The sequence below is a fragment of the Acinonyx jubatus genome, chromosome D4 (genome assembly GCF_027475565.1).
Source record: "Acinonyx jubatus isolate Ajub_Pintada_27869175 chromosome D4, VMU_Ajub_asm_v1.0, whole genome shotgun sequence".
NCBI classification, from domain to species: Eukaryota; Metazoa; Chordata; class Mammalia; order Carnivora; family Felidae; genus Acinonyx; species Acinonyx jubatus.
This window is the reverse complement of record NC_069391.1, coordinates 53,218,257-53,236,605: the sequence shown is the minus strand read 5'-3', so window position 1 is coordinate 53,236,605 and position 18,349 is coordinate 53,218,257. Positions and strand designations below refer to the sequence as shown.

General features: G+C 41.0%; 1 protein-coding gene across 1 annotated transcript in view; it reads right to left on the bottom strand.

The window, feature by feature from the left end:
• The window catches only part of TTC39B (tetratricopeptide repeat domain 39B), a 128,835-nt gene that overhangs the window by 82,384 nt on the left and 28,102 nt on the right, over positions 1-18,349 (bottom strand). The window contains 1 exon segment of the mRNA XM_027047187.2: positions 14,218-14,252. Coding sequence (XP_026902988.1) covers positions 14,218-14,252 — 35 coding nt within the window.

The following is an 18,349-nucleotide window of genomic DNA, read 5'->3' as shown; positions in this document are numbered from 1 at the left end:
TTAAAGATCTTCAGATGGGGAGATTATCCTGGATTAACCGAGAATGCTCCAAAAGCAATCGCACATATCTTTGTAACAGGGAGGCCGAGATCTATCTGACATAGAAGGCAGATGTTGTGACTGTTGGAAGCAGAGCAATTTGAAAATAGCTGACTTTCAAGTTGGAGGAAAGGACCGTGAGCCAAGTGACACAAGAAATGCACCCATAGAGGCTGGACGTAGGCGATAAAATGGATTCTCTCCTGGAGTCTTTCAAGGGAGCAGAGTCATGGCCATACCATGGGTTTGATTCAGTGAGAAGCCATTTCAGACTTCTGACCTGCAGAACTCTAAGAAAATAAACATGTATTGTTTAAACCGCTGTTTGTGGTTACAGTACCTAGAGTGTTACAGTAGCCACAGAAAACAAACACAGTAGCCTTGAAGACCTGTATTTCTTCTGTTTCAGTAACATCCCTCTGCAATGTGTGCCGTCAAAGTGTTTTCTTTCTTGTTTTGTTTTTTTTGGAATTAACCCTCTTCCATATATGCTCAAAATATTTTCCCAGTTAATTCTCTTTTAACTGAGTTTATGAGGGTTTTGTCATAGTGGTCAAAACTATCCCTCTTTTCCTATTGGTGTCAGGCTTAAAACATACTTTCCAACCTAGAGAATACAGAATCACTTGCCCTGACTTGCTTTGAATAGTTAAAGAATAAAACCCCCAGTGCTTTTCTTTATTACGAAGAACCATGTAAGGCTATATGTACGTCCCCACACCATGTCCCTCCATACTTCAGCCTCTGTACTAGCATCAACACCAAAACTCGGACAGAGAACAGATGATGTGAAGGAGGGAGACTGGAAACTTCCTGGACGCCCCCACCTATACCCACGTTCCCTACATCGAGTCTGACCGCACAAACTAACCAACCACCTAATGTAGAGAATGTGCTTGGCAAACATTTGTTAAGCTATCCAAACCAGGCATGTTCCCCTTATCCTTGGTCTGATGAGGTACATCTTGGAAATGGGAAAATGGGGAAACAGCCAAGGGTAGCAGCTGCTCTTTATTTCTCAAATACCTGTGAGAGTTAACTAAATGTCTTCTTTACTTTGTCACTTTTTTGAAAAATGCTTTTATGTCTTGAAGTAGCCATTGTGAGGCAGCATGAAAATAGTTCTATCAAAATTTCTTATAATTGTCAGCAACACTGGTTTTACAAAAACAGCCGTGCTCCCAATGTGACATTGTACATTAATTAACTGACGTGTAGGTCACATTATATCCACTTTACACGTTGCTGTTTTATAAAATGCATTCAAGTAAATGCCTTCATAGGTTAAAGACATACATTACAGAATAATTTTTTTATTTACACTGACTTGTCTGAAAATGCATCCTTATACTTTATTAGTGACTAAGTTCTGAAAATATAGGAATCCATCTATGTATGTAAACAATAAAATTGCACTGGGATATTCAAAATGCTCTTTCAAAATATACATGCTTTAAACAGTTGATCTTGGAATTAATTTTCTTGAAGTACATGGAATTATTTTAATCAAAGTAAATAATGTTATTAGTGTAATTTCTTTTAAGTTGCAGACAAACTTTAAATGACAAAGAATCTCTTAAATAAATGGGGGATCTGATACATAGAACTTAACACACACACACACAGTTTTGTTTTTTTTAACTGCATAAAGATAAAGTCAAGCTACCCTTATAGAAAACATTCTTACTGCCAAAATAGAAACTAAAAGCTCGTAACTGTATTGCCTACAGAGGAGATAAAACTATACGTATACCTCTAAAAAATGTTAATTCATCAGAGTTACATGGAGCTTTAACACATTGAGTTCTAGCTGTAACATTCTGCTTACAGGTAAAAAGATACTCCCTGCTGATCTGAATACTTTCACTCTGGACAATAAAAATAAAATAAATAACACAAAAGTCACTTTACATGACAATAAAAATCATACACAAATCCCCAGAACCTCTTCAGTTTAAGCAGTTTCAGAGACCTTTAGATTTGTTAGTGGCTAAGCCTTTAGACTGTATATTAAATGTGTATCATACATTATACTCAATTGCACATGATACATAAATGTACCCAATGCAAGTATCACTCCCCTTTTGAGGAGTTCTACCCATGATGCTCTACAAACATGACGACACAAAAAGATGACAGTGGGAAGAAGGGGAGAGAGGGAAAACCAGAGAGACTGATTAACTTTCAGCACATAAGCAGTGGAGACGTTTGACACATTTCAAAAGGCAAAGTTCTCGGGGAGCCTGGGTGCCTAAGCGTCCAACTTCTGCTCAGGTCATGATCTCACAGTCCGTGAGTTTGAGTCCCACATAGGGCTCTGTGCTGACAGCTCTGAGCCTGGAGCCTGCTTTGGATTCTGTGTCTCCCTCTCTCTCTGTTCTTCCCCTGTTCATGCTCGCTCACTCTTTCTCTCTCTCTCTCTCTCTCAAAAATAAACGCTTAAAAATTTTTTTTCAAAGGCAAAGTTCTCAAGTATCTGCATTCTGAATGTTTTATTAGTCATTTTAGGAGGCTATTTTTATCGAGATGGATGAAGGTATCAGAAAACAAGGCAAATAAAAGATGGTAGAAAGTTAACAAAAGGCAGTCCAGCTCCCTATACCCCTAAGCATTTTGAGCTCATTTACATACACTTCAGATGAGAAGTGAGTCAGCCCCTAGTTGAGAAATGGCAGAGACACCAACCATCCTGGATAATGCTCACTATGCCCAAACAATTGGACATTACCTAATTATGTACTTATTTGGGTTGAGCAACCAACCAGCTGTAATTAATCATCATTAAAAAAGAAACATACACATCCCCAAAACTCCTTTAACTCACTCTCCCTCTGAACGATTACAGCAATTATCATTGTGCCCAGTAGCTGGTAAGTTCTCAATAAATGATGACAGGATTTTTTTAATGCACTAAAACTCCTTGCATTCTACTTTGAATACTCATCTACATTTTCCAATTAATACATTAATTCAAGAAATTCATGAAATCAACAAATACAAATTGAGCATTTACTACACACCAAGCATGGTGTTGGGTACAGGGCACACCATGATGAGCAGAACAAACCAGTCCCATCCTCATGGAACTTAGGTCAAAAAGGAAACAGACAGTCAAAAGCAGGCAACAATGATCTACAACATGACAAATGAAATGAGAGAGACAAACAGGATGACAAAACAGGGAAGTGGGGGAGGAGTAACCTATTTAGTTGGAGTCATTAAGAAAGGTAGGAAGACATTCAAGCTGACAACTGAGGACGGCCAGGAGGAAGCCCAGGGAGGATTAGGAGGAAGTCACTCCAATCTGAGACACCAGCTCAAATCTAGGGCAGTGGAGGGCTTGCTCAGTCTAAAACTGGAAAGGGGCTTGTGGCTAGAAGGCAGTGAATGAGGGCAAGGGTTGCCCTGGACCAGGTTTCCATCTGTGTGTGGCGGCCTGACCACGTCAAGCCTCGTGGACTGAGGCAGACTGGGCGCTTCATCCTCAGAGACATGTACACTCATGGACGGATGCTTAGCAAGGGAGTGACATCATACAATTTCATGTCTAAAAGGATCACTCTGTCCCAATTCAAACAAACATGCTGTTAGGGAAATCTGAACACTGACAGTATCTTCAATGAATAGTCAGTTTTTTTAGGTGAGACAATAGTCTCATGATGCTTTTAAAAAGAGACCTAAGGGGCGCCTGGGTGGCGCAGTCGGTTAAGCGTCCGACTTCAGCCAGGTCACAATCTTGCGGTCCGTGAGTTCGAGCCCCGCGTCAGGCTCTGGGCTGATGGCTCAGAGCCTGGAGCCTGTTTCCGATTCTGTGTCTCCCTCTCTCTCTGCCCCTCCCCCGTTCGTGCTCTGTCTCTCTCTGTCCCAAAAATAAATAAACGTTGAAAAAAAAAATTTAAAAAAAAAAAAAGAGACCTAACTTTTACCTTACGTACTAAAATGTCAATTAAAGGATACCATATAAGGCATACAGATTAGATAACAGTTCTGTATCAATGTTAATTTCCTGACTTAAAATCCTAACAATAATTATGTAAGAGAACATCTTTGTTTTTAGGAAGTACATACTGGGATACTTAAAAGTAGAAATAAGTGATAACGTCTAGAATATGATTCCAAATAACCCAGGGGTGGATTAGAGATGAAATAAATTGGCCTTGGGTTCACAACTGTTAAAGGTGCGTGATGAGCACAGGTGAGTTCAGTTTACTATCGTCTCCACTTTGTTTGAAATTCATTTCTTTTAAAAACCAGTTAACATTGGCCACTGTGTGGAGAATGAGCGGAGTGTAGTTGGGAAGGCAGAAGGACAGAGAATAAGGGAAGCAAGAAAACACAGCAGGAGGCTCTTAAAGTAATTCAAGCAAACCTGAGACTACCTCGAGCTAATGAAACAGAAAGGAGAGGGAGCAAGGGGTGAAACAGACGGGAAATAAATTTGGAGGTAGACATCATCAGACCTGGAATCATGGAAGTTACGGGAAAGAGAAGGAATCAAAGATGTCTCCCAAGTATCCGGCTTGACCAAGTGAAAGAAGATAGGAGACAAGGAGAGGAGAAGGTTTCGGATGGAGAAGGCAGGTGACTATCACGAGTTCAGTCTGCAACACGTAAACTAAGGTGTCTGTGAAACATCCGAGGGATCACATAAGCAATGACTGGACCTATTTCCCATTACAACTATCAAAATAGTCCCAGACAGAGCATCACAGAGCAGTTGCCGTGTCGAGAAGGGCACTGATGAAGGAGGTGAGGAACTCAGCACTGGGAGCAGTGTGCCTCTGGCTTTCAAACACCACCTGGGCATTGCTAGCTGGCTTGAGTGACAGAAAGGCTCCTGAGTCTGCGGAAGGGGCAACCACAGTGGCAACCACAGGGGTTCATCCATCATTCAGTCATTCTGCCATAAGAACACCAAGTCTTCCCCTGGCCCCTGGGCCTCCTTGGTAAGATGAAGACAAATGGACCAAAGGGATGCTTAAGAAGCTTTCCTTTAAGCTATGACATCCTGTCAATCCTCCTCAGAGTGAAAGGGAGCTTTTACAGAATATATGTACCTTGGGGCACCTGGGTGGCTCAGTCGGTTAAGCATCCAACTTCAGCTCAGGTCATGATCTCACGGTTCGTGGGTTCGAGCCCCACATCAGGCTCTGTGCTGACAGCTCAGAGCCTGGAGCCTGCTTCGGATTCTGTGTCTCCCTCTCTCTCTCCCCCTCCCCCCACTCATGCTCTGTCTCTCTCTCTCAAAAATAAATAAACATTAAAAAAAAAAAGAATATATGTACCTTAAAATGTACATATGCACTCATCTTGGAAGTTCCCAATATAATAACAGGCCATTAAGGGACACCTAAGAGTACAAAAGAAAATGCAAAGAAGGGCAATTCAAGTAGTAACAACACAGGGGAAAGACACTAAGGATACTGTTCAGTCTGGGCTTCTGGGGGGAATTTTATTTCCATTTATTGTATTTCATTAACTCTGACACATAAATTTTCATCACATAATATGCCTGAAACCAGGATGCATCTTAAAATTGACAGTAACTATTTCAAAAAATTTTTCTGTAAGTTTATTTATTTATTGAGAGAGAGAGTGAGAGAGAGAATGAGTGGGGGAGCAACAGAGAAAGAGGGAGAGAGAATCCCAAGCGGGCTCCACACTCCGCACACAGCCGGACACGGGGCTCAAACCCACAAACCATGAGATCATGACCTGAGCCGAAACCCAGAGTCAGGTGCTTAACCGACTGAGCCACCCTGCTGACCCAACGGCAGTTCTGACTGGCCTAGATCAAAGTTCTCAGAGAGAGGATGTACATTTGCTTCGGCCAATCCCTTGAGGGCACCACCAACCTGATCCACTTAAAATGAAATTACCTGCTTGAAGTCGTTTGGGCCACACTGATAACTAATATTCAGACCACAAACTAGCTTGCTATTCAAATTAAGAGCGTTAAAAAGGTAAACACGGGCCTACCACAGAACCCATCAATTCCACTCTTAGATGGTCATGCCAGAGAACTGCAAGAGACTTGTACACAGTTATTCATGGCAGCATTGTTTACTGTAGCCAACAACTAGAAACAATCTGAATGTCCATCAACCTATGAATGGATAAACAGTACAGGGACTATCCATACATCTGAGTATTATTCGGCCATAAAAAAGAATGAAATACTGACATGGTACAACATGAAGGAATTTCAAAATCCAAACACCAAAGAACATGTATTGTGTGATTCTGTTTATATGAAGCATCGATAGAGACAAATCTAGAGACAGAAATTAGATTAGTGATTGCCTAGGTGTGGGGGCAGGAATGGACCGTGACTGTAAAGGGGGCACAGGTGTCTATTCAGGTTATATAAAGTGCTTTACAATTAGATTATAATGATGGTGGTATACTTCTATAATTATACGACACTTAAGTGAGTTATATACTTAAAACAGGAATTTTATGGGATATAAATTAGCATTGTAATGGGGCTGTTTAAAAAAGAAATGATCCAGGCAGAGAATCTCATGAGAGGTTTTTCTTTTCCCTCCCTACCCAGTACCAAAATTGAAATACACAATTTTCCTTACCATGTCCTCCTGCATTACAGGTTTATTTTTACCTCCCTTATGCAAGGTCTCCTGTAAAATTCTTGTGTTTTCTTCCTCAGTGGCATATAAGATAATGACATAAATGCCATCTTAGATCTAATAAGGTAATAGTCAACCTGGTTGAAAAAAACCAGGTGTGGGGGTATGGAAAGAGTCCCTCTCCCAATCTGAGCAATAATTAGATCACCAGGACGGGAGAGTTGGGCCAAACAAAATCAGAGAAAAACGAAAGGAAATCCGACTCTGCCTGGAGTTACTATTTATAATTTAACCACTATGAAGAAAAACATTAACTAGATGTTCTGCAGCTAGCATTTGCTGACTTTCACCCAAAATGACCTTAAAACAGAGCAAACTATTGTATAATAATTAGTGGATCCAACCTCATAAAAAAAAAAACAAAATGGGCTTAAAAACTTGATCTCATCATAATCTACAATTTACAGTTCAAAAGAAAAGGGGTAAAGAAGGAAGAAGGAAAAGGTCCCTTAAAATGCTATGCTACAGACTATTTTTATTTCCACCATAAGCGTCTTACCACTTGGTTAAAAATGTCTGCTTACTTCAATGTCTGGAGGTAAGGATAAATTCACAGTTCTTGCACATAAACACATCCATCGCCACTGCATTCACACGGTCTCAGGACTCGATTCAACACATACAGATTTCTAGGTAAGGATAAATTCAAAAAGGTAATACGATGCTATGGAATATAAGAGATCACTGCTGAGAACATATTAAGCCTGCACCTGTTCTCACCGTCTTTGAATAAAAAAGAAAGTCTTAATTAACTAGTACCTGACCTGGGCCCTCCAGTTAATCAGACGGTTGTTTCATTGCCCACTAGTGGTTTTTATGAGAAGGAGGTTCATCAAAAACACTACCAAGTCGCAGTGATCCCATGTGGTTCATCCATGGTCTCCACTTGACAGAGGCCAGGGATCCTCGGTGACCTGACCTCATTTTGTCCACAGGTGTGTCAGGTAACCCTGGCATCCCTCGAAACTCAACGCCAGTGCCAGGCTTCCACCTCCCAACCAGAAGAGAGCTAGCTCTCGCTCTCTTCTGGAACCTGAAACATTCTATTTATTCTTCACGTGCCACATCGCAGTCAATTTACACACAGACCCTTCTTGTATCCACCACTGTATTGTCAGAGATGACAGCTGTGCACCAACACTGGGAGAGAAGAATGCTGGTCATCAGAGAACCACAGGGCACATGTCAGCAGGGAACTGTTCAATCAGGAGGCGAGAGACTGCAGCACAGCTAAACCCCTGGCATATTCCTATGGATCAGAACATGGGTCTAACTAACAGTCCCTCCCTCAGAGGTCAGCTCCTTAAGCCCAGCAGGTCGGAAAGTTCATATGCAATTCTAATTTTTATTTTTTTTATTTATTTTTTTTTAATTTTTTTTAACATTTATTTATTTTTGAGACAGAGAGAGACAGAGCATGAACAGGGGAGGGGCAGAGAGAGAGGGAGACACAGAATCTGAAACAGGCTCCAGGCTCTGAGCTGTCAGCACAGAGCCCGATGTGGGGCTCAAACTCACAGACCGTGAGATCATGACCTGAGCCGAAGTCGGACGCTTAACCGACCGAGCCACCCAGGCGCCCCCACAATTCTAATTTTTAAAAAGGACCTCTTTGATGTGTCACTAACAGTTAAAGGGGAAAAAAAGCCTCTCATTTTCCCTTCAGTTCTAAACGGTGGAGATGTTTGTATGATCTAACAGTTTGCAAACCTAGTAACTTCCCAACAGAGTCAGTTAAAATAACGCAGTTGTTACCACAAAGATTCGGAAGTAGGAAAATCTAAGTCTGTGGTGGTAAATCCATTAAGCAGAAAAGGAGAGCAGAAAATAGTTTTCTTTTGTGGAAATAATTGAAGGCCTGCATCTGTTCACTGGAAATTCGGGCAAAAATATTCACAGGAATAAATTAATCATCAGGTTGGCATGGGGACCATCTCTTGCTACAGAGAAGTTGAAGCATCACTGTTGGCACTAGAAACATAAAACAAAACATGTGGTTCACTCAGCAGGCGGAAAAAGAGCTCTACTGAGCTTAACGGCTAGAAGGTCACAGAAGGAATGTCATGGCATCACAAATTCAAGAAAAACTGAAATAACTAAAAGTTCACATACAAAAAAAATTGAAGAATTGTTTGCAATTAACTCATATTTGTAATCACAGGGAAAATAATCTGCTAAAACAAAAGGATTGAATAATGGACTACTTCTGTAGTATTTTTTTTTATTTCAAAAAAGATCAGTAATGCAGGAGACCTGGGTACAGAAACACCACACTCTATGTTGAGGAAATAAAAGGATCCATCCAAGTGAGGTTTCCCTGTGAATGAAGTATATCCTACTAACTCTGAAAATGTCATTTTAAAACATTTCTACTCATTCTAAAATTTCCTTAACATATGTGACCCAATATGTGACACTCCACCTTTTTAAATGGAATGTACTAGATTAAATTTAACCTTTTCCCAATGTCTCAGAGACAGAATTATGAACATGATTTTCTCACTGGAGACCGAACAGCAAATCAGGGTTGAGGATGGGGGAAATAGTAAGGTACCAATATTTAGTGAGCACCTACTATGTGTTTTACTCCCATTACCGCATTTAAATGAATTTTATTTTATCTTCCCAATAAATGTAGGCAAGGATGAAAGAAACTGACACTCAGAGAAGCTAGTCCCAGGCCTCTCAGGCAGTAAGTGGCAGGCTGGGAATGAAGTTCAGCCAGGGATCCTCCACCAAATCTGAGGGCCCGTCTCTCCAGAAAGGGACATCTCGTTTTGAATACCTAAGCAAAGTAAAACCAGGTGGCTGTGCTTTGGAGTTCCATGACCATATGCCATATTTTCTTTCTCCTTTCACTGCCATTTTTTGTCACTATCAACAAACTGACCTCTAAACCACCCCCCTCACAACACCTTCCAGAGCTCTGGCAAAATTATGCCAAAAAGCAAAATTTATTAGAATCAGGTAAAAATTAATTATAAACAGACTCTGGATAAAGGCCACTACTACAAGCAAATGGCAAGATTATTAGAACGTGAACTCTAATCTCTACTTTGGCTACGCATTCTGGCTTTGGACTCTATGTCAAGGAGGTGAGGCTCTCTATGAGATAATGTACTGTATTAGTATAATGCATTTGGTGATACATTACTATAATATGTTGCTACTTACAAGAACATGTACCAGGGAGGGACATTTTGGCAACATTGAAAAGGAAACACAAAACTGTTAAAGAGACAGTCTTAAGGGACACAAGAAACAATGCAGACCAGAAATCTAAAAGAACAAGATAAGTTCTAAAATGGTTAAACCTGCAAGTTTGCTAACGTGAGCAGGACACGGAAGTAAAAATTAAAAGAAAAAAGAAGGGTGCATGGGTGGCTAAGTTAAGTGTCTGACTCTTGATTTCAGGTCATGATCTCACAGTTGCAAGATTAAGCCCTGTGTCGGGCTCTGTGCTAGGCGCGGAGCCTCCTTGAGATATTCATTCTCTCTCTCTCTCTCTCTCTCTCTCTCTCTCTAAGAAAAAAAAGAAACAGGAAATGATGGCAGATGTATATAGCTGAAAAGAGCCTGAAGGAGGCAATGAATGGAAAATAAAATATGAGAAACTTAGGAAGTGAGGTAGTGTTAAAAAAAAAAAAAAAAACTATTGTTTTCAGGGGCGCCTGGGTAGCTCCGTCGGTGGAGCGTCCGACTTCAGCTCAGGTCATGATCTCGCAGTCCGTGAGTTTGAACCCCTTGTGAGGCTCTGTGCTGACAGCTCAGAGCCTCGAGCCTGCTTTAGATTCTGTGTCTCCCTCTCTCTATGCCCCTCCCCTGCTCATGCTCGGTCTCTGTCTCAAAAATAAATTAATAAAAACATTAAAAAAAAAAACTATTGTTTTCGGGATGTGAAAAATTATAACACAGTTGACAGTAGGAGCAGCCACACACACACACACACACACACACACACACACACACACACACACACACACACACGTTTTAAAAGTACACAAAACGTTTCTGATAGCGACGAATCAAAAACATCTCCATCACAGGGTCATTGTTGGGATACTGCTGTTCTAAGAACCAGTCATACTAACAAACACCTGAAACAGTTGAATGAATAATTTTTATGCAAACACGGACATACAGATCAAAGGAACAAAACAGAAAGCCCAGAAACAGAGCACCATTATTCTAATGAATTTACTATTTCACAAAGGAAGCATCATACATAAGTTTTCTTTCTTTCACAGACAGCAAATGGTGTTGGAAGGGTAGGTTAGCAATTTTAGGGTTGGCACGACGCAGGGTTCTAAATTAAATACAGTTGGGTTAAGTTCAGGGGTTTTTGTTTGCTTTTTGTTTTTAGTTCAACTATTTCCTTACTCATTTTCAGCCAGCTGGATCTGTCCATTTCTGAGAAATGCGTTGAAGTCATCAATTACGGTAACAGCCGCATCTGTTAGTTTTTGCCTCATGTACTTTGATGCTCTGTTGTTAGATGCATACACACACATTAAGAACTGTTATGTTGGGGCGCCTGGGTGGCTCAGTAGGTTGAGCATCTGACTTCGGCTCAGGTCATGATCTCACAGTTTGAGTTCGAGCCCCACATCGGGCTCTGTGCTGACAGCTCAGACCCTGGAGCCTGCTTCGGATTCTGTGTCTCCCTCTCTCTCTGTCCCTGACCCACTCACATTCTGTCTCTGTCTCTCTCAAAAATAAACAAACATTTAAAAAAAATTAAAAAAGAAAAAGAACAGTTATGTCTTCCTGGAGAATGGATCCTTCTATCATTATGTAATGTCCTTTATCTCTAATAACTTTCCTTACTTTGAAGCCTGTTCTGTCTGAAATTAATAGAGCTACTCCTGCTTTCTTTTTTTTTTTAATTTTTTTTTCAACTTTTTTTTTAATTTATTTTTGGGACAGAGAGAGACAGAGCATGAACGGGGGAGGGGCAGAGAGAGAGGGAGACACAGAATCGGAAACAGGCTCCAGGCTCCGAGCCATCAGCCCAGAGCCCGACGCGGGGCTCGAACTCACGGACCGCGAGATCCTGACCTGGCTGAAGTCGGACGCTTAACCAACTGCGCCACCCAGGCGCCCCACTCCTGCTTTCTTTTGATTAGAGTCAGCATGGTATATTTTTTCTCCATCCATTTATTTTGTTTTAATGTTTATTTATTTTTGAGAGAGAGAGAGAGAGACAGAGAGAACAAGTTGGGGGGAGAGAGAGAGAGAGAGAGAGGCAGACAGACACAGAATCTAAAGCAGGCTCCAGGCTCCAAGCTGTCAGCTCAGAGCTCAACACCAAGCTTGAACCCACGAAACGTGAGATCATGACCTGAGCCGAAGTCAGATGCTAAACCAGCTGAGCCGCCCAGGTGTCCCTCCATCCATTTACTTTTAATCTAGATGAGTCTTTATGTTTAAAGTCATTGATACATACTTTTCGATCCATGCTGGCAATCTTGGTCTTTTAATTGGCATACATACACCACTGATACTCAAAGTGATTATTGATACAGCTGGATTAATACCTACTGTATTCTTTGGTTTCCTATTTGTTGCCCTTGTTCTTTGTTCATATTTTTGTTTTTTACTCTTTTTCTGCCTTCTGTGATTTTAATTATTTTATATGATTTCATTTTATCTCCTTTCTTACATATATCTTTTTTTTTTTTAGTGGTTGCTCTAGAATTTGCAATATACATTTACAACTAATTCAAGTCATTTTCAAATATTCTCTATACCATCTTCACAGTAATTGTTCCAAAATAAAGAGGTTATTTTTTTTTCAGTCCTAATCACAATTCAGTTTTTTTCTTTTTAAACCACATAAACAAACATTCAACAATATAAACATTAAAACATTTGGACAACATAAAAAATGTATAACTAACATAAAGAAAAAACAACTGGGGAGATATCTGAAGCAAATATAACAGAAAATTAAAGAGTATATATGTTTTACAGGTCATAAGTTACATAAGAGAAACAGTGAGAAAAAAAAGTTAAGCATGTAAAATAAAACTAGAATTCATATAAAAGGAACTGCAACGTGAACAATGGTAATAAAGAAAAAGTTTAGTATATGTGCTGCCGAAGCGAGCACTAAAGAAAAAGTTTAAAAACGTAAGCAATTAGATATTATCTGACTAACAAAACCATTTCAAACAGTACCCAGTGGTGGTGATGCTCTATGGAAAGTCTAGTCAAAAGAAACCGCTTCACTTACACAGTATTGGTGGCCACATAAACTGACAAAACCCTTTTGAAAGTGCTATGGACTCAACTGGGTCCCCCAAATGCAGCTGTTGAAGCCCTTACCTCCAACGTGATGGTGCTTGCAGATGAGGCCTATGGGAGAAAATTAGGTGTATACGGGGTCCTGAGAGCAGTACTCTCATGATGGGATTAGTACTTATATAGGAGACGTCTGTCTGTCTGTCTGTCTGTCTGTTGTGTGAAGACATCAAGAGAAAGTAGCCACCTACGAGCCAGGAGTGTTCTCACTGGAACCTGACTGTGTCGGCACCCTGAGCTCAGACTTCCAGCCTCCAGAGCTACGAGAAAATACGTTTCTATTGTGTAAGCCACCCGAGCTGCTTTGTTACGGTGTTGCTTTGTTACGGTGGCCCGAGCTGATTAATGCAGAAAGGCAATTTGAAATATATTGTATAAAGAGCAATAAAAATCTCCATCCCTTGTAATCCAGTAATCCTACATCTGTGAAGTTAATCTTCACAGAATCTTTGCAGGTAATTCAACAATATGACAAAGCGAAATACATGAAAATATTCATTACCTAGTTTTAAGTTTTTAAATTGGTTAATAATCTAAATGTCTAACAGTGGAGAAATGAGTAATTGTGGTGTTCCACTTGATCTAATAGGATATCATATAAAATCATTACAAAAACTATGTAAACTTACAGGAAATGCTTGCAATAAAATTAAGTGCAAACCAAAAGCAAAATTCTGCAATATGAGGTTACTCGTGTAAAAAAAATATGGACAAGATATAAAAGGTTAGGTATAAACAAAATTAAATTTTTTGGAAAACAATTTTTTATTTTAGTTTAATTAAGGTTATAAGAAATAATACTCAAAAATATACTTGCTAGTAACTTTAGACAGATCCTTTTTTTTTTTTTAATGTTTATTTATTTTTGAAAGAGACAGACAGTGTGAGCTGAGGAGGGTCAGAGAGACAGAGAGGGAGACACAGACTCCAAAGCAGGCTCCAGGCTCTGAGCTGTCAGTACAGAGCCCGATGTGGGGCTTGAAATCACGAACTGTGAGATCATGACCTGAGCCGAAGTCAGGCACTTGACTGAGCCACCCAGGCGCCCCTAGACAGATCCTTTATTAAGTATTAATAAATACATCCTAACTCTTGAATTACAGAGAAGTATTACTTTCTGGCAGTAGTCACAACTCCCCCAAAAAAGTCAGAATGAAATATTTACATTTTATATAAGAAAACCGTCCAGTTTTATTTACTACATACTTCTTATTGTGTTACTACTTACATAGAGATGGTTTCCAATGCATCTTCAAAGATGTCCTGGAGGGGAACAAAAAATACAGTGAGTTTCTCAAGAATCAAGACTATGTGTGTATATGCAGGGGCGGCGGGTGGCTGGGATGGGATGCAGTAGAGTCACTCAATTCCCACTAAGGGGCTGTCTTCTAGAGAAATCAAGCAACTGAATTTAGGTGAGGGTTAATCTTTTTTTTAAATAATTAAGACTAGTAAAACTAGCAATCAAATGGGACCAGTTTGAAGAGTGTGATTTCTTTAACGGCGTTGTGTCTCCTTCCTCAGTCTCATTCATACCACACGCAGAATAAAACAAACTGGACTTGCCCAATTTCGTCTTTTCTTGTTCCGTGGCTGTTAGCATCCCCCGGACCTTCCTTTCACATCTAGCTTCATGAACCTTCTAGCTAGTCTTCCTGCCATCACCTTTTCTCCCCCAGTTAATGTGTCCACAAAAGATAGCCCTTTCCTTCATGCCACTGGTCTGCCCGTCCAAAAGCTACAACAGGAGAAAAACCCAAGTGCAGGTGTGTACATACACACACACACACACACCTCACACTCATACACATTAACACACACACTCACAAATACACATCCACTCACAAATATACATACATATAAAGCTTACAAAAATCAAACCAGGCTCCTCATCCAAATACGTGGGACCCAACATAACCCAGCCCAATTTTCTTTTTTAAGTTTACTTATTTATTCTGAGAGAGAGAGCAAGCCAGGGAGGGGCAGAGAGAGAGGAAGAGAGAGAATCCCAAGCAGGCTCCACACTGTCAGCACAGAGCCCGACTTGGGGCTCAATCTCATAAACCGTGAGATCATGACCTGAGCCAAAATCAAGGGTCGCATGTTTAACGGACTGAGCCACCCAGGTGCCCTCTAGTCCAATTGTCAAAGCATCTTTCTGCCTGCATCCATGCCACCATCACCATAATCCGAGCACAAGGACTTCACTGGTCTCCCCACTCCTACACTTGATACCCTCCAATCGAGCCTCTACACAACTATATTCTTTTCTTTCTCTTCCTTTAATAAGCTCTTGCCATCCCACTGTCATAGACCTTTTTACAAGCTTTATTGTACTTAGAATCAACCAAACTCCTTCCCATGATCAACAGAGCCTTGAGCAACTCTACCTCCCTCTGGCCACCTCTCAACCCACCTGCACCCTGGCTCCCTCCATTTCATGTTCAGGCCTGTCTTTGTGGTCCTTGAACAAGCCAACCCCCTCCTACATCTCTCTTCATTGCTCTCTCCTTCCCAGAAGGCCCTTTGCTCGACTCTTCCCGTGGCTGATGCATTCCCATCGTTCAGTTTTCAGCTCACAAAGAGACTGTCTCTAATGACCCTGATTAAAATTACTAAGAATAGCAGCTCATAGTTTCTCATCATCTGATTTATTTCACGCATTACATTTATCATAATCTGCGATCATTTTGTTTACTTACTTGGTTACAGCCTGCCTCCATCAAGGCAGGTTCTTATTTATCACGTCTACAGAAAAATCACCAGGGCTTGGCACAGTAGCTGCTCAATAAATACATGTTGCCTAACGAGTGCGTAAACGGAGTTCGGACTGTCAAGGCACTGATCACATCACCTCATTTAGAGCTCAGATGCAGAAATGAGGAAAGAGGGCTACCTGAGCTCTACATTTAGGCAGGAAAGGCGGGGGGGAAACGTGTAAATACTAAGAAGATGCAACGTTGCAAGTAGTGGCAGAAGGTCAGACTCTGGATTCCCCAACCCACTAATCCACATTGGGAGGGAGGTAGAGTCAACGGCAAGTCAAACTTAACCTGGAGCAAAAGCGGAAGCTCATCAATTAACTACCAGAAGAGAAATGAACTAGTCCTGAAGCAAAGGCACCTAAGCCAGAAGTAAAAAGATGCTTCTCTGGCCTCCATTAAAAAATCCCCGTTTAGAAGCAGACTCCTTTCTCCAAATCAAAAGTCTGTGGAGGCTGTTGGTATCACAGATGTTGTCATTTTGAATCACAGCACAACGTCTCACCTGTCAGCACACCGTTATCATCAAGAGACCGTGGAGAAGGGAGAAACTCTGCTCTCCAGGAACACCAATCCGGCTGTGATGGTCCACCGCCTGTACCAGATACCAGCTCACAGTCCGTCTGGTGTTGTCAACCCCACCCGGGCCGATTTTGACCAAGGAAGGGGGAACGTAGAGATCACATGCCTGGAAGGCTACCGCGCACTGTCCCCTGCTCGTGAGCCTCAACCCAAAGCAGGGCACGCAGCACACACTGAAAGACTTCCTGAGTTCCCTTAAGGAAGGACAACTCAGGGAGCCAGCTCTCAGTTTAAAAGGAGACGAGGCTTTTAGTCTTATGCAAGAAATACTCCCTCAGAAGAAGAAAAAATAAGAATCTCACACAAGAAATCATCTTCATTTAAGTAACATCTCTCCATTTTGTCATAAGCAGAGCGTTCTCTAAATAAAGGACTATGGGGCCATAGTTAACGATACTGCCTTGTGTATCTGGAAGTTGCTAGGAGAAAAGATCTTAAAAGTTCTCACCAGCACAGAGAAAAGCATAACTCAGTGAGGTGGTGGATGCGTTAACTAACCTTATTATGGTAATCATTTCACAAATGTACATGTATCACATCTCTGCATTGTACACTTTAAACTGACAAAATGCTAAATGTTAACTACATCTCAACACAGAAGCTGTGGAAATCTACATTTGAGAGAGAGAGAGAGAGAGAGAGAGAGAGAGAAAACACGTGTGTGTGAGAGAGCACAAGCAGGGGAGGGGCAGAGAGGAGAGACAGAATCCCAAGCAGGATCTGCACCATCAGTGCAGAGGCCGATGTGGGGCTCGAACTCACAAACTGTGAGATCGTGACCTGACCTGAAATCAAGAGTCAGACACTTAGCCAACTGCACCACCCAGGCACCCCAGAAGCTGTGGAAATTTTTTTAATTAAAAAAAAGAAAAAAAGAACGTTAATTTCTTTTTTTTTTTCCATTTAGATGAATAATGAAAATTGAATAGAGTATCTCTATTAGGAATGGAGAAAATGCACCAGAGTTCTAGAGTACTATTCTAATAAACTAGAGGAAAGAGAGGAAAGACAGGGAGAGAGGGAGAGAGGGAGAGAGAGAGAGCTCTATGAAGGCCAGACAAAAGGTGAAATGTTTTCATTTGGAAAAGAGGAAGGGTAAAGAGAACTAAGATTGAGCACATATCATGTGCCAGGCATTTTACAAAAGTTATCTCACTTGCTCCTCCCAATTTACATCAAGTAGTAAATCAGGGTAAATCATAGGTAATTACCTGACCCATATGACACAGCTGGTAAGTAAAGGAATTGGGATTCAAGCTCAGATCTTTAACTCCAAAGTATTTCTTTACTGTTAAAACCATCCACAACTTGATATTAAGGCACCTGGGCAGAAGTTGCAAGGGGGTGGGAGAGGAGGGGACAGCATATCTTCTCAAGGTCATACAGCAGCATGGTTGAGCAGGCCCTCCCAGGGATTAGCTCATTCTCTAGGAGAATATACTTGTGTTTGACTTTGCTATTTACTATCTGATTAGAACTCAAATACCGTGAAGTTACATGTTAACTTCTAGATTTCTGAGTGGTAGTAAAACCTTAAAGACTATAGTTTTACTACCCTGTAGGATACTACCCAGTTTTATGTATAACCTAGTAATCTTAATCTAACATTGCTTTATAAATACCCAGCTCCACAAGTATTCTTTTAATCAGTTTACCATCCCAGTGGTTTCCTCCACAGATGGGTCAAATAAAACTTTTGACATGTTCATTTTATATCATTCTGGGAATTATATTTGTAATTTGTGGAAATTATACTTTGATGTGAACACTGACAACACACTCTCTCCCTAGGTACCTGCAAATATGGTCTCCCAGATCCCTGGGGAAACTGATGTGGATTCCATGGGGGAGAAGATAGAAGTCAGAGAAGTCTCCCGTACCTCCCGCAGCACATACCCAGGGGCCAATGGCTTCTTTTTCCTTCTCTCTCTCTAGGTCCCGACATCCAGTTCAAATTCTGTCCCTCTCCTGCCTCTGCCTCAGGAGCTCCTTTCCTTCGTGGATTCCCATCTAGAT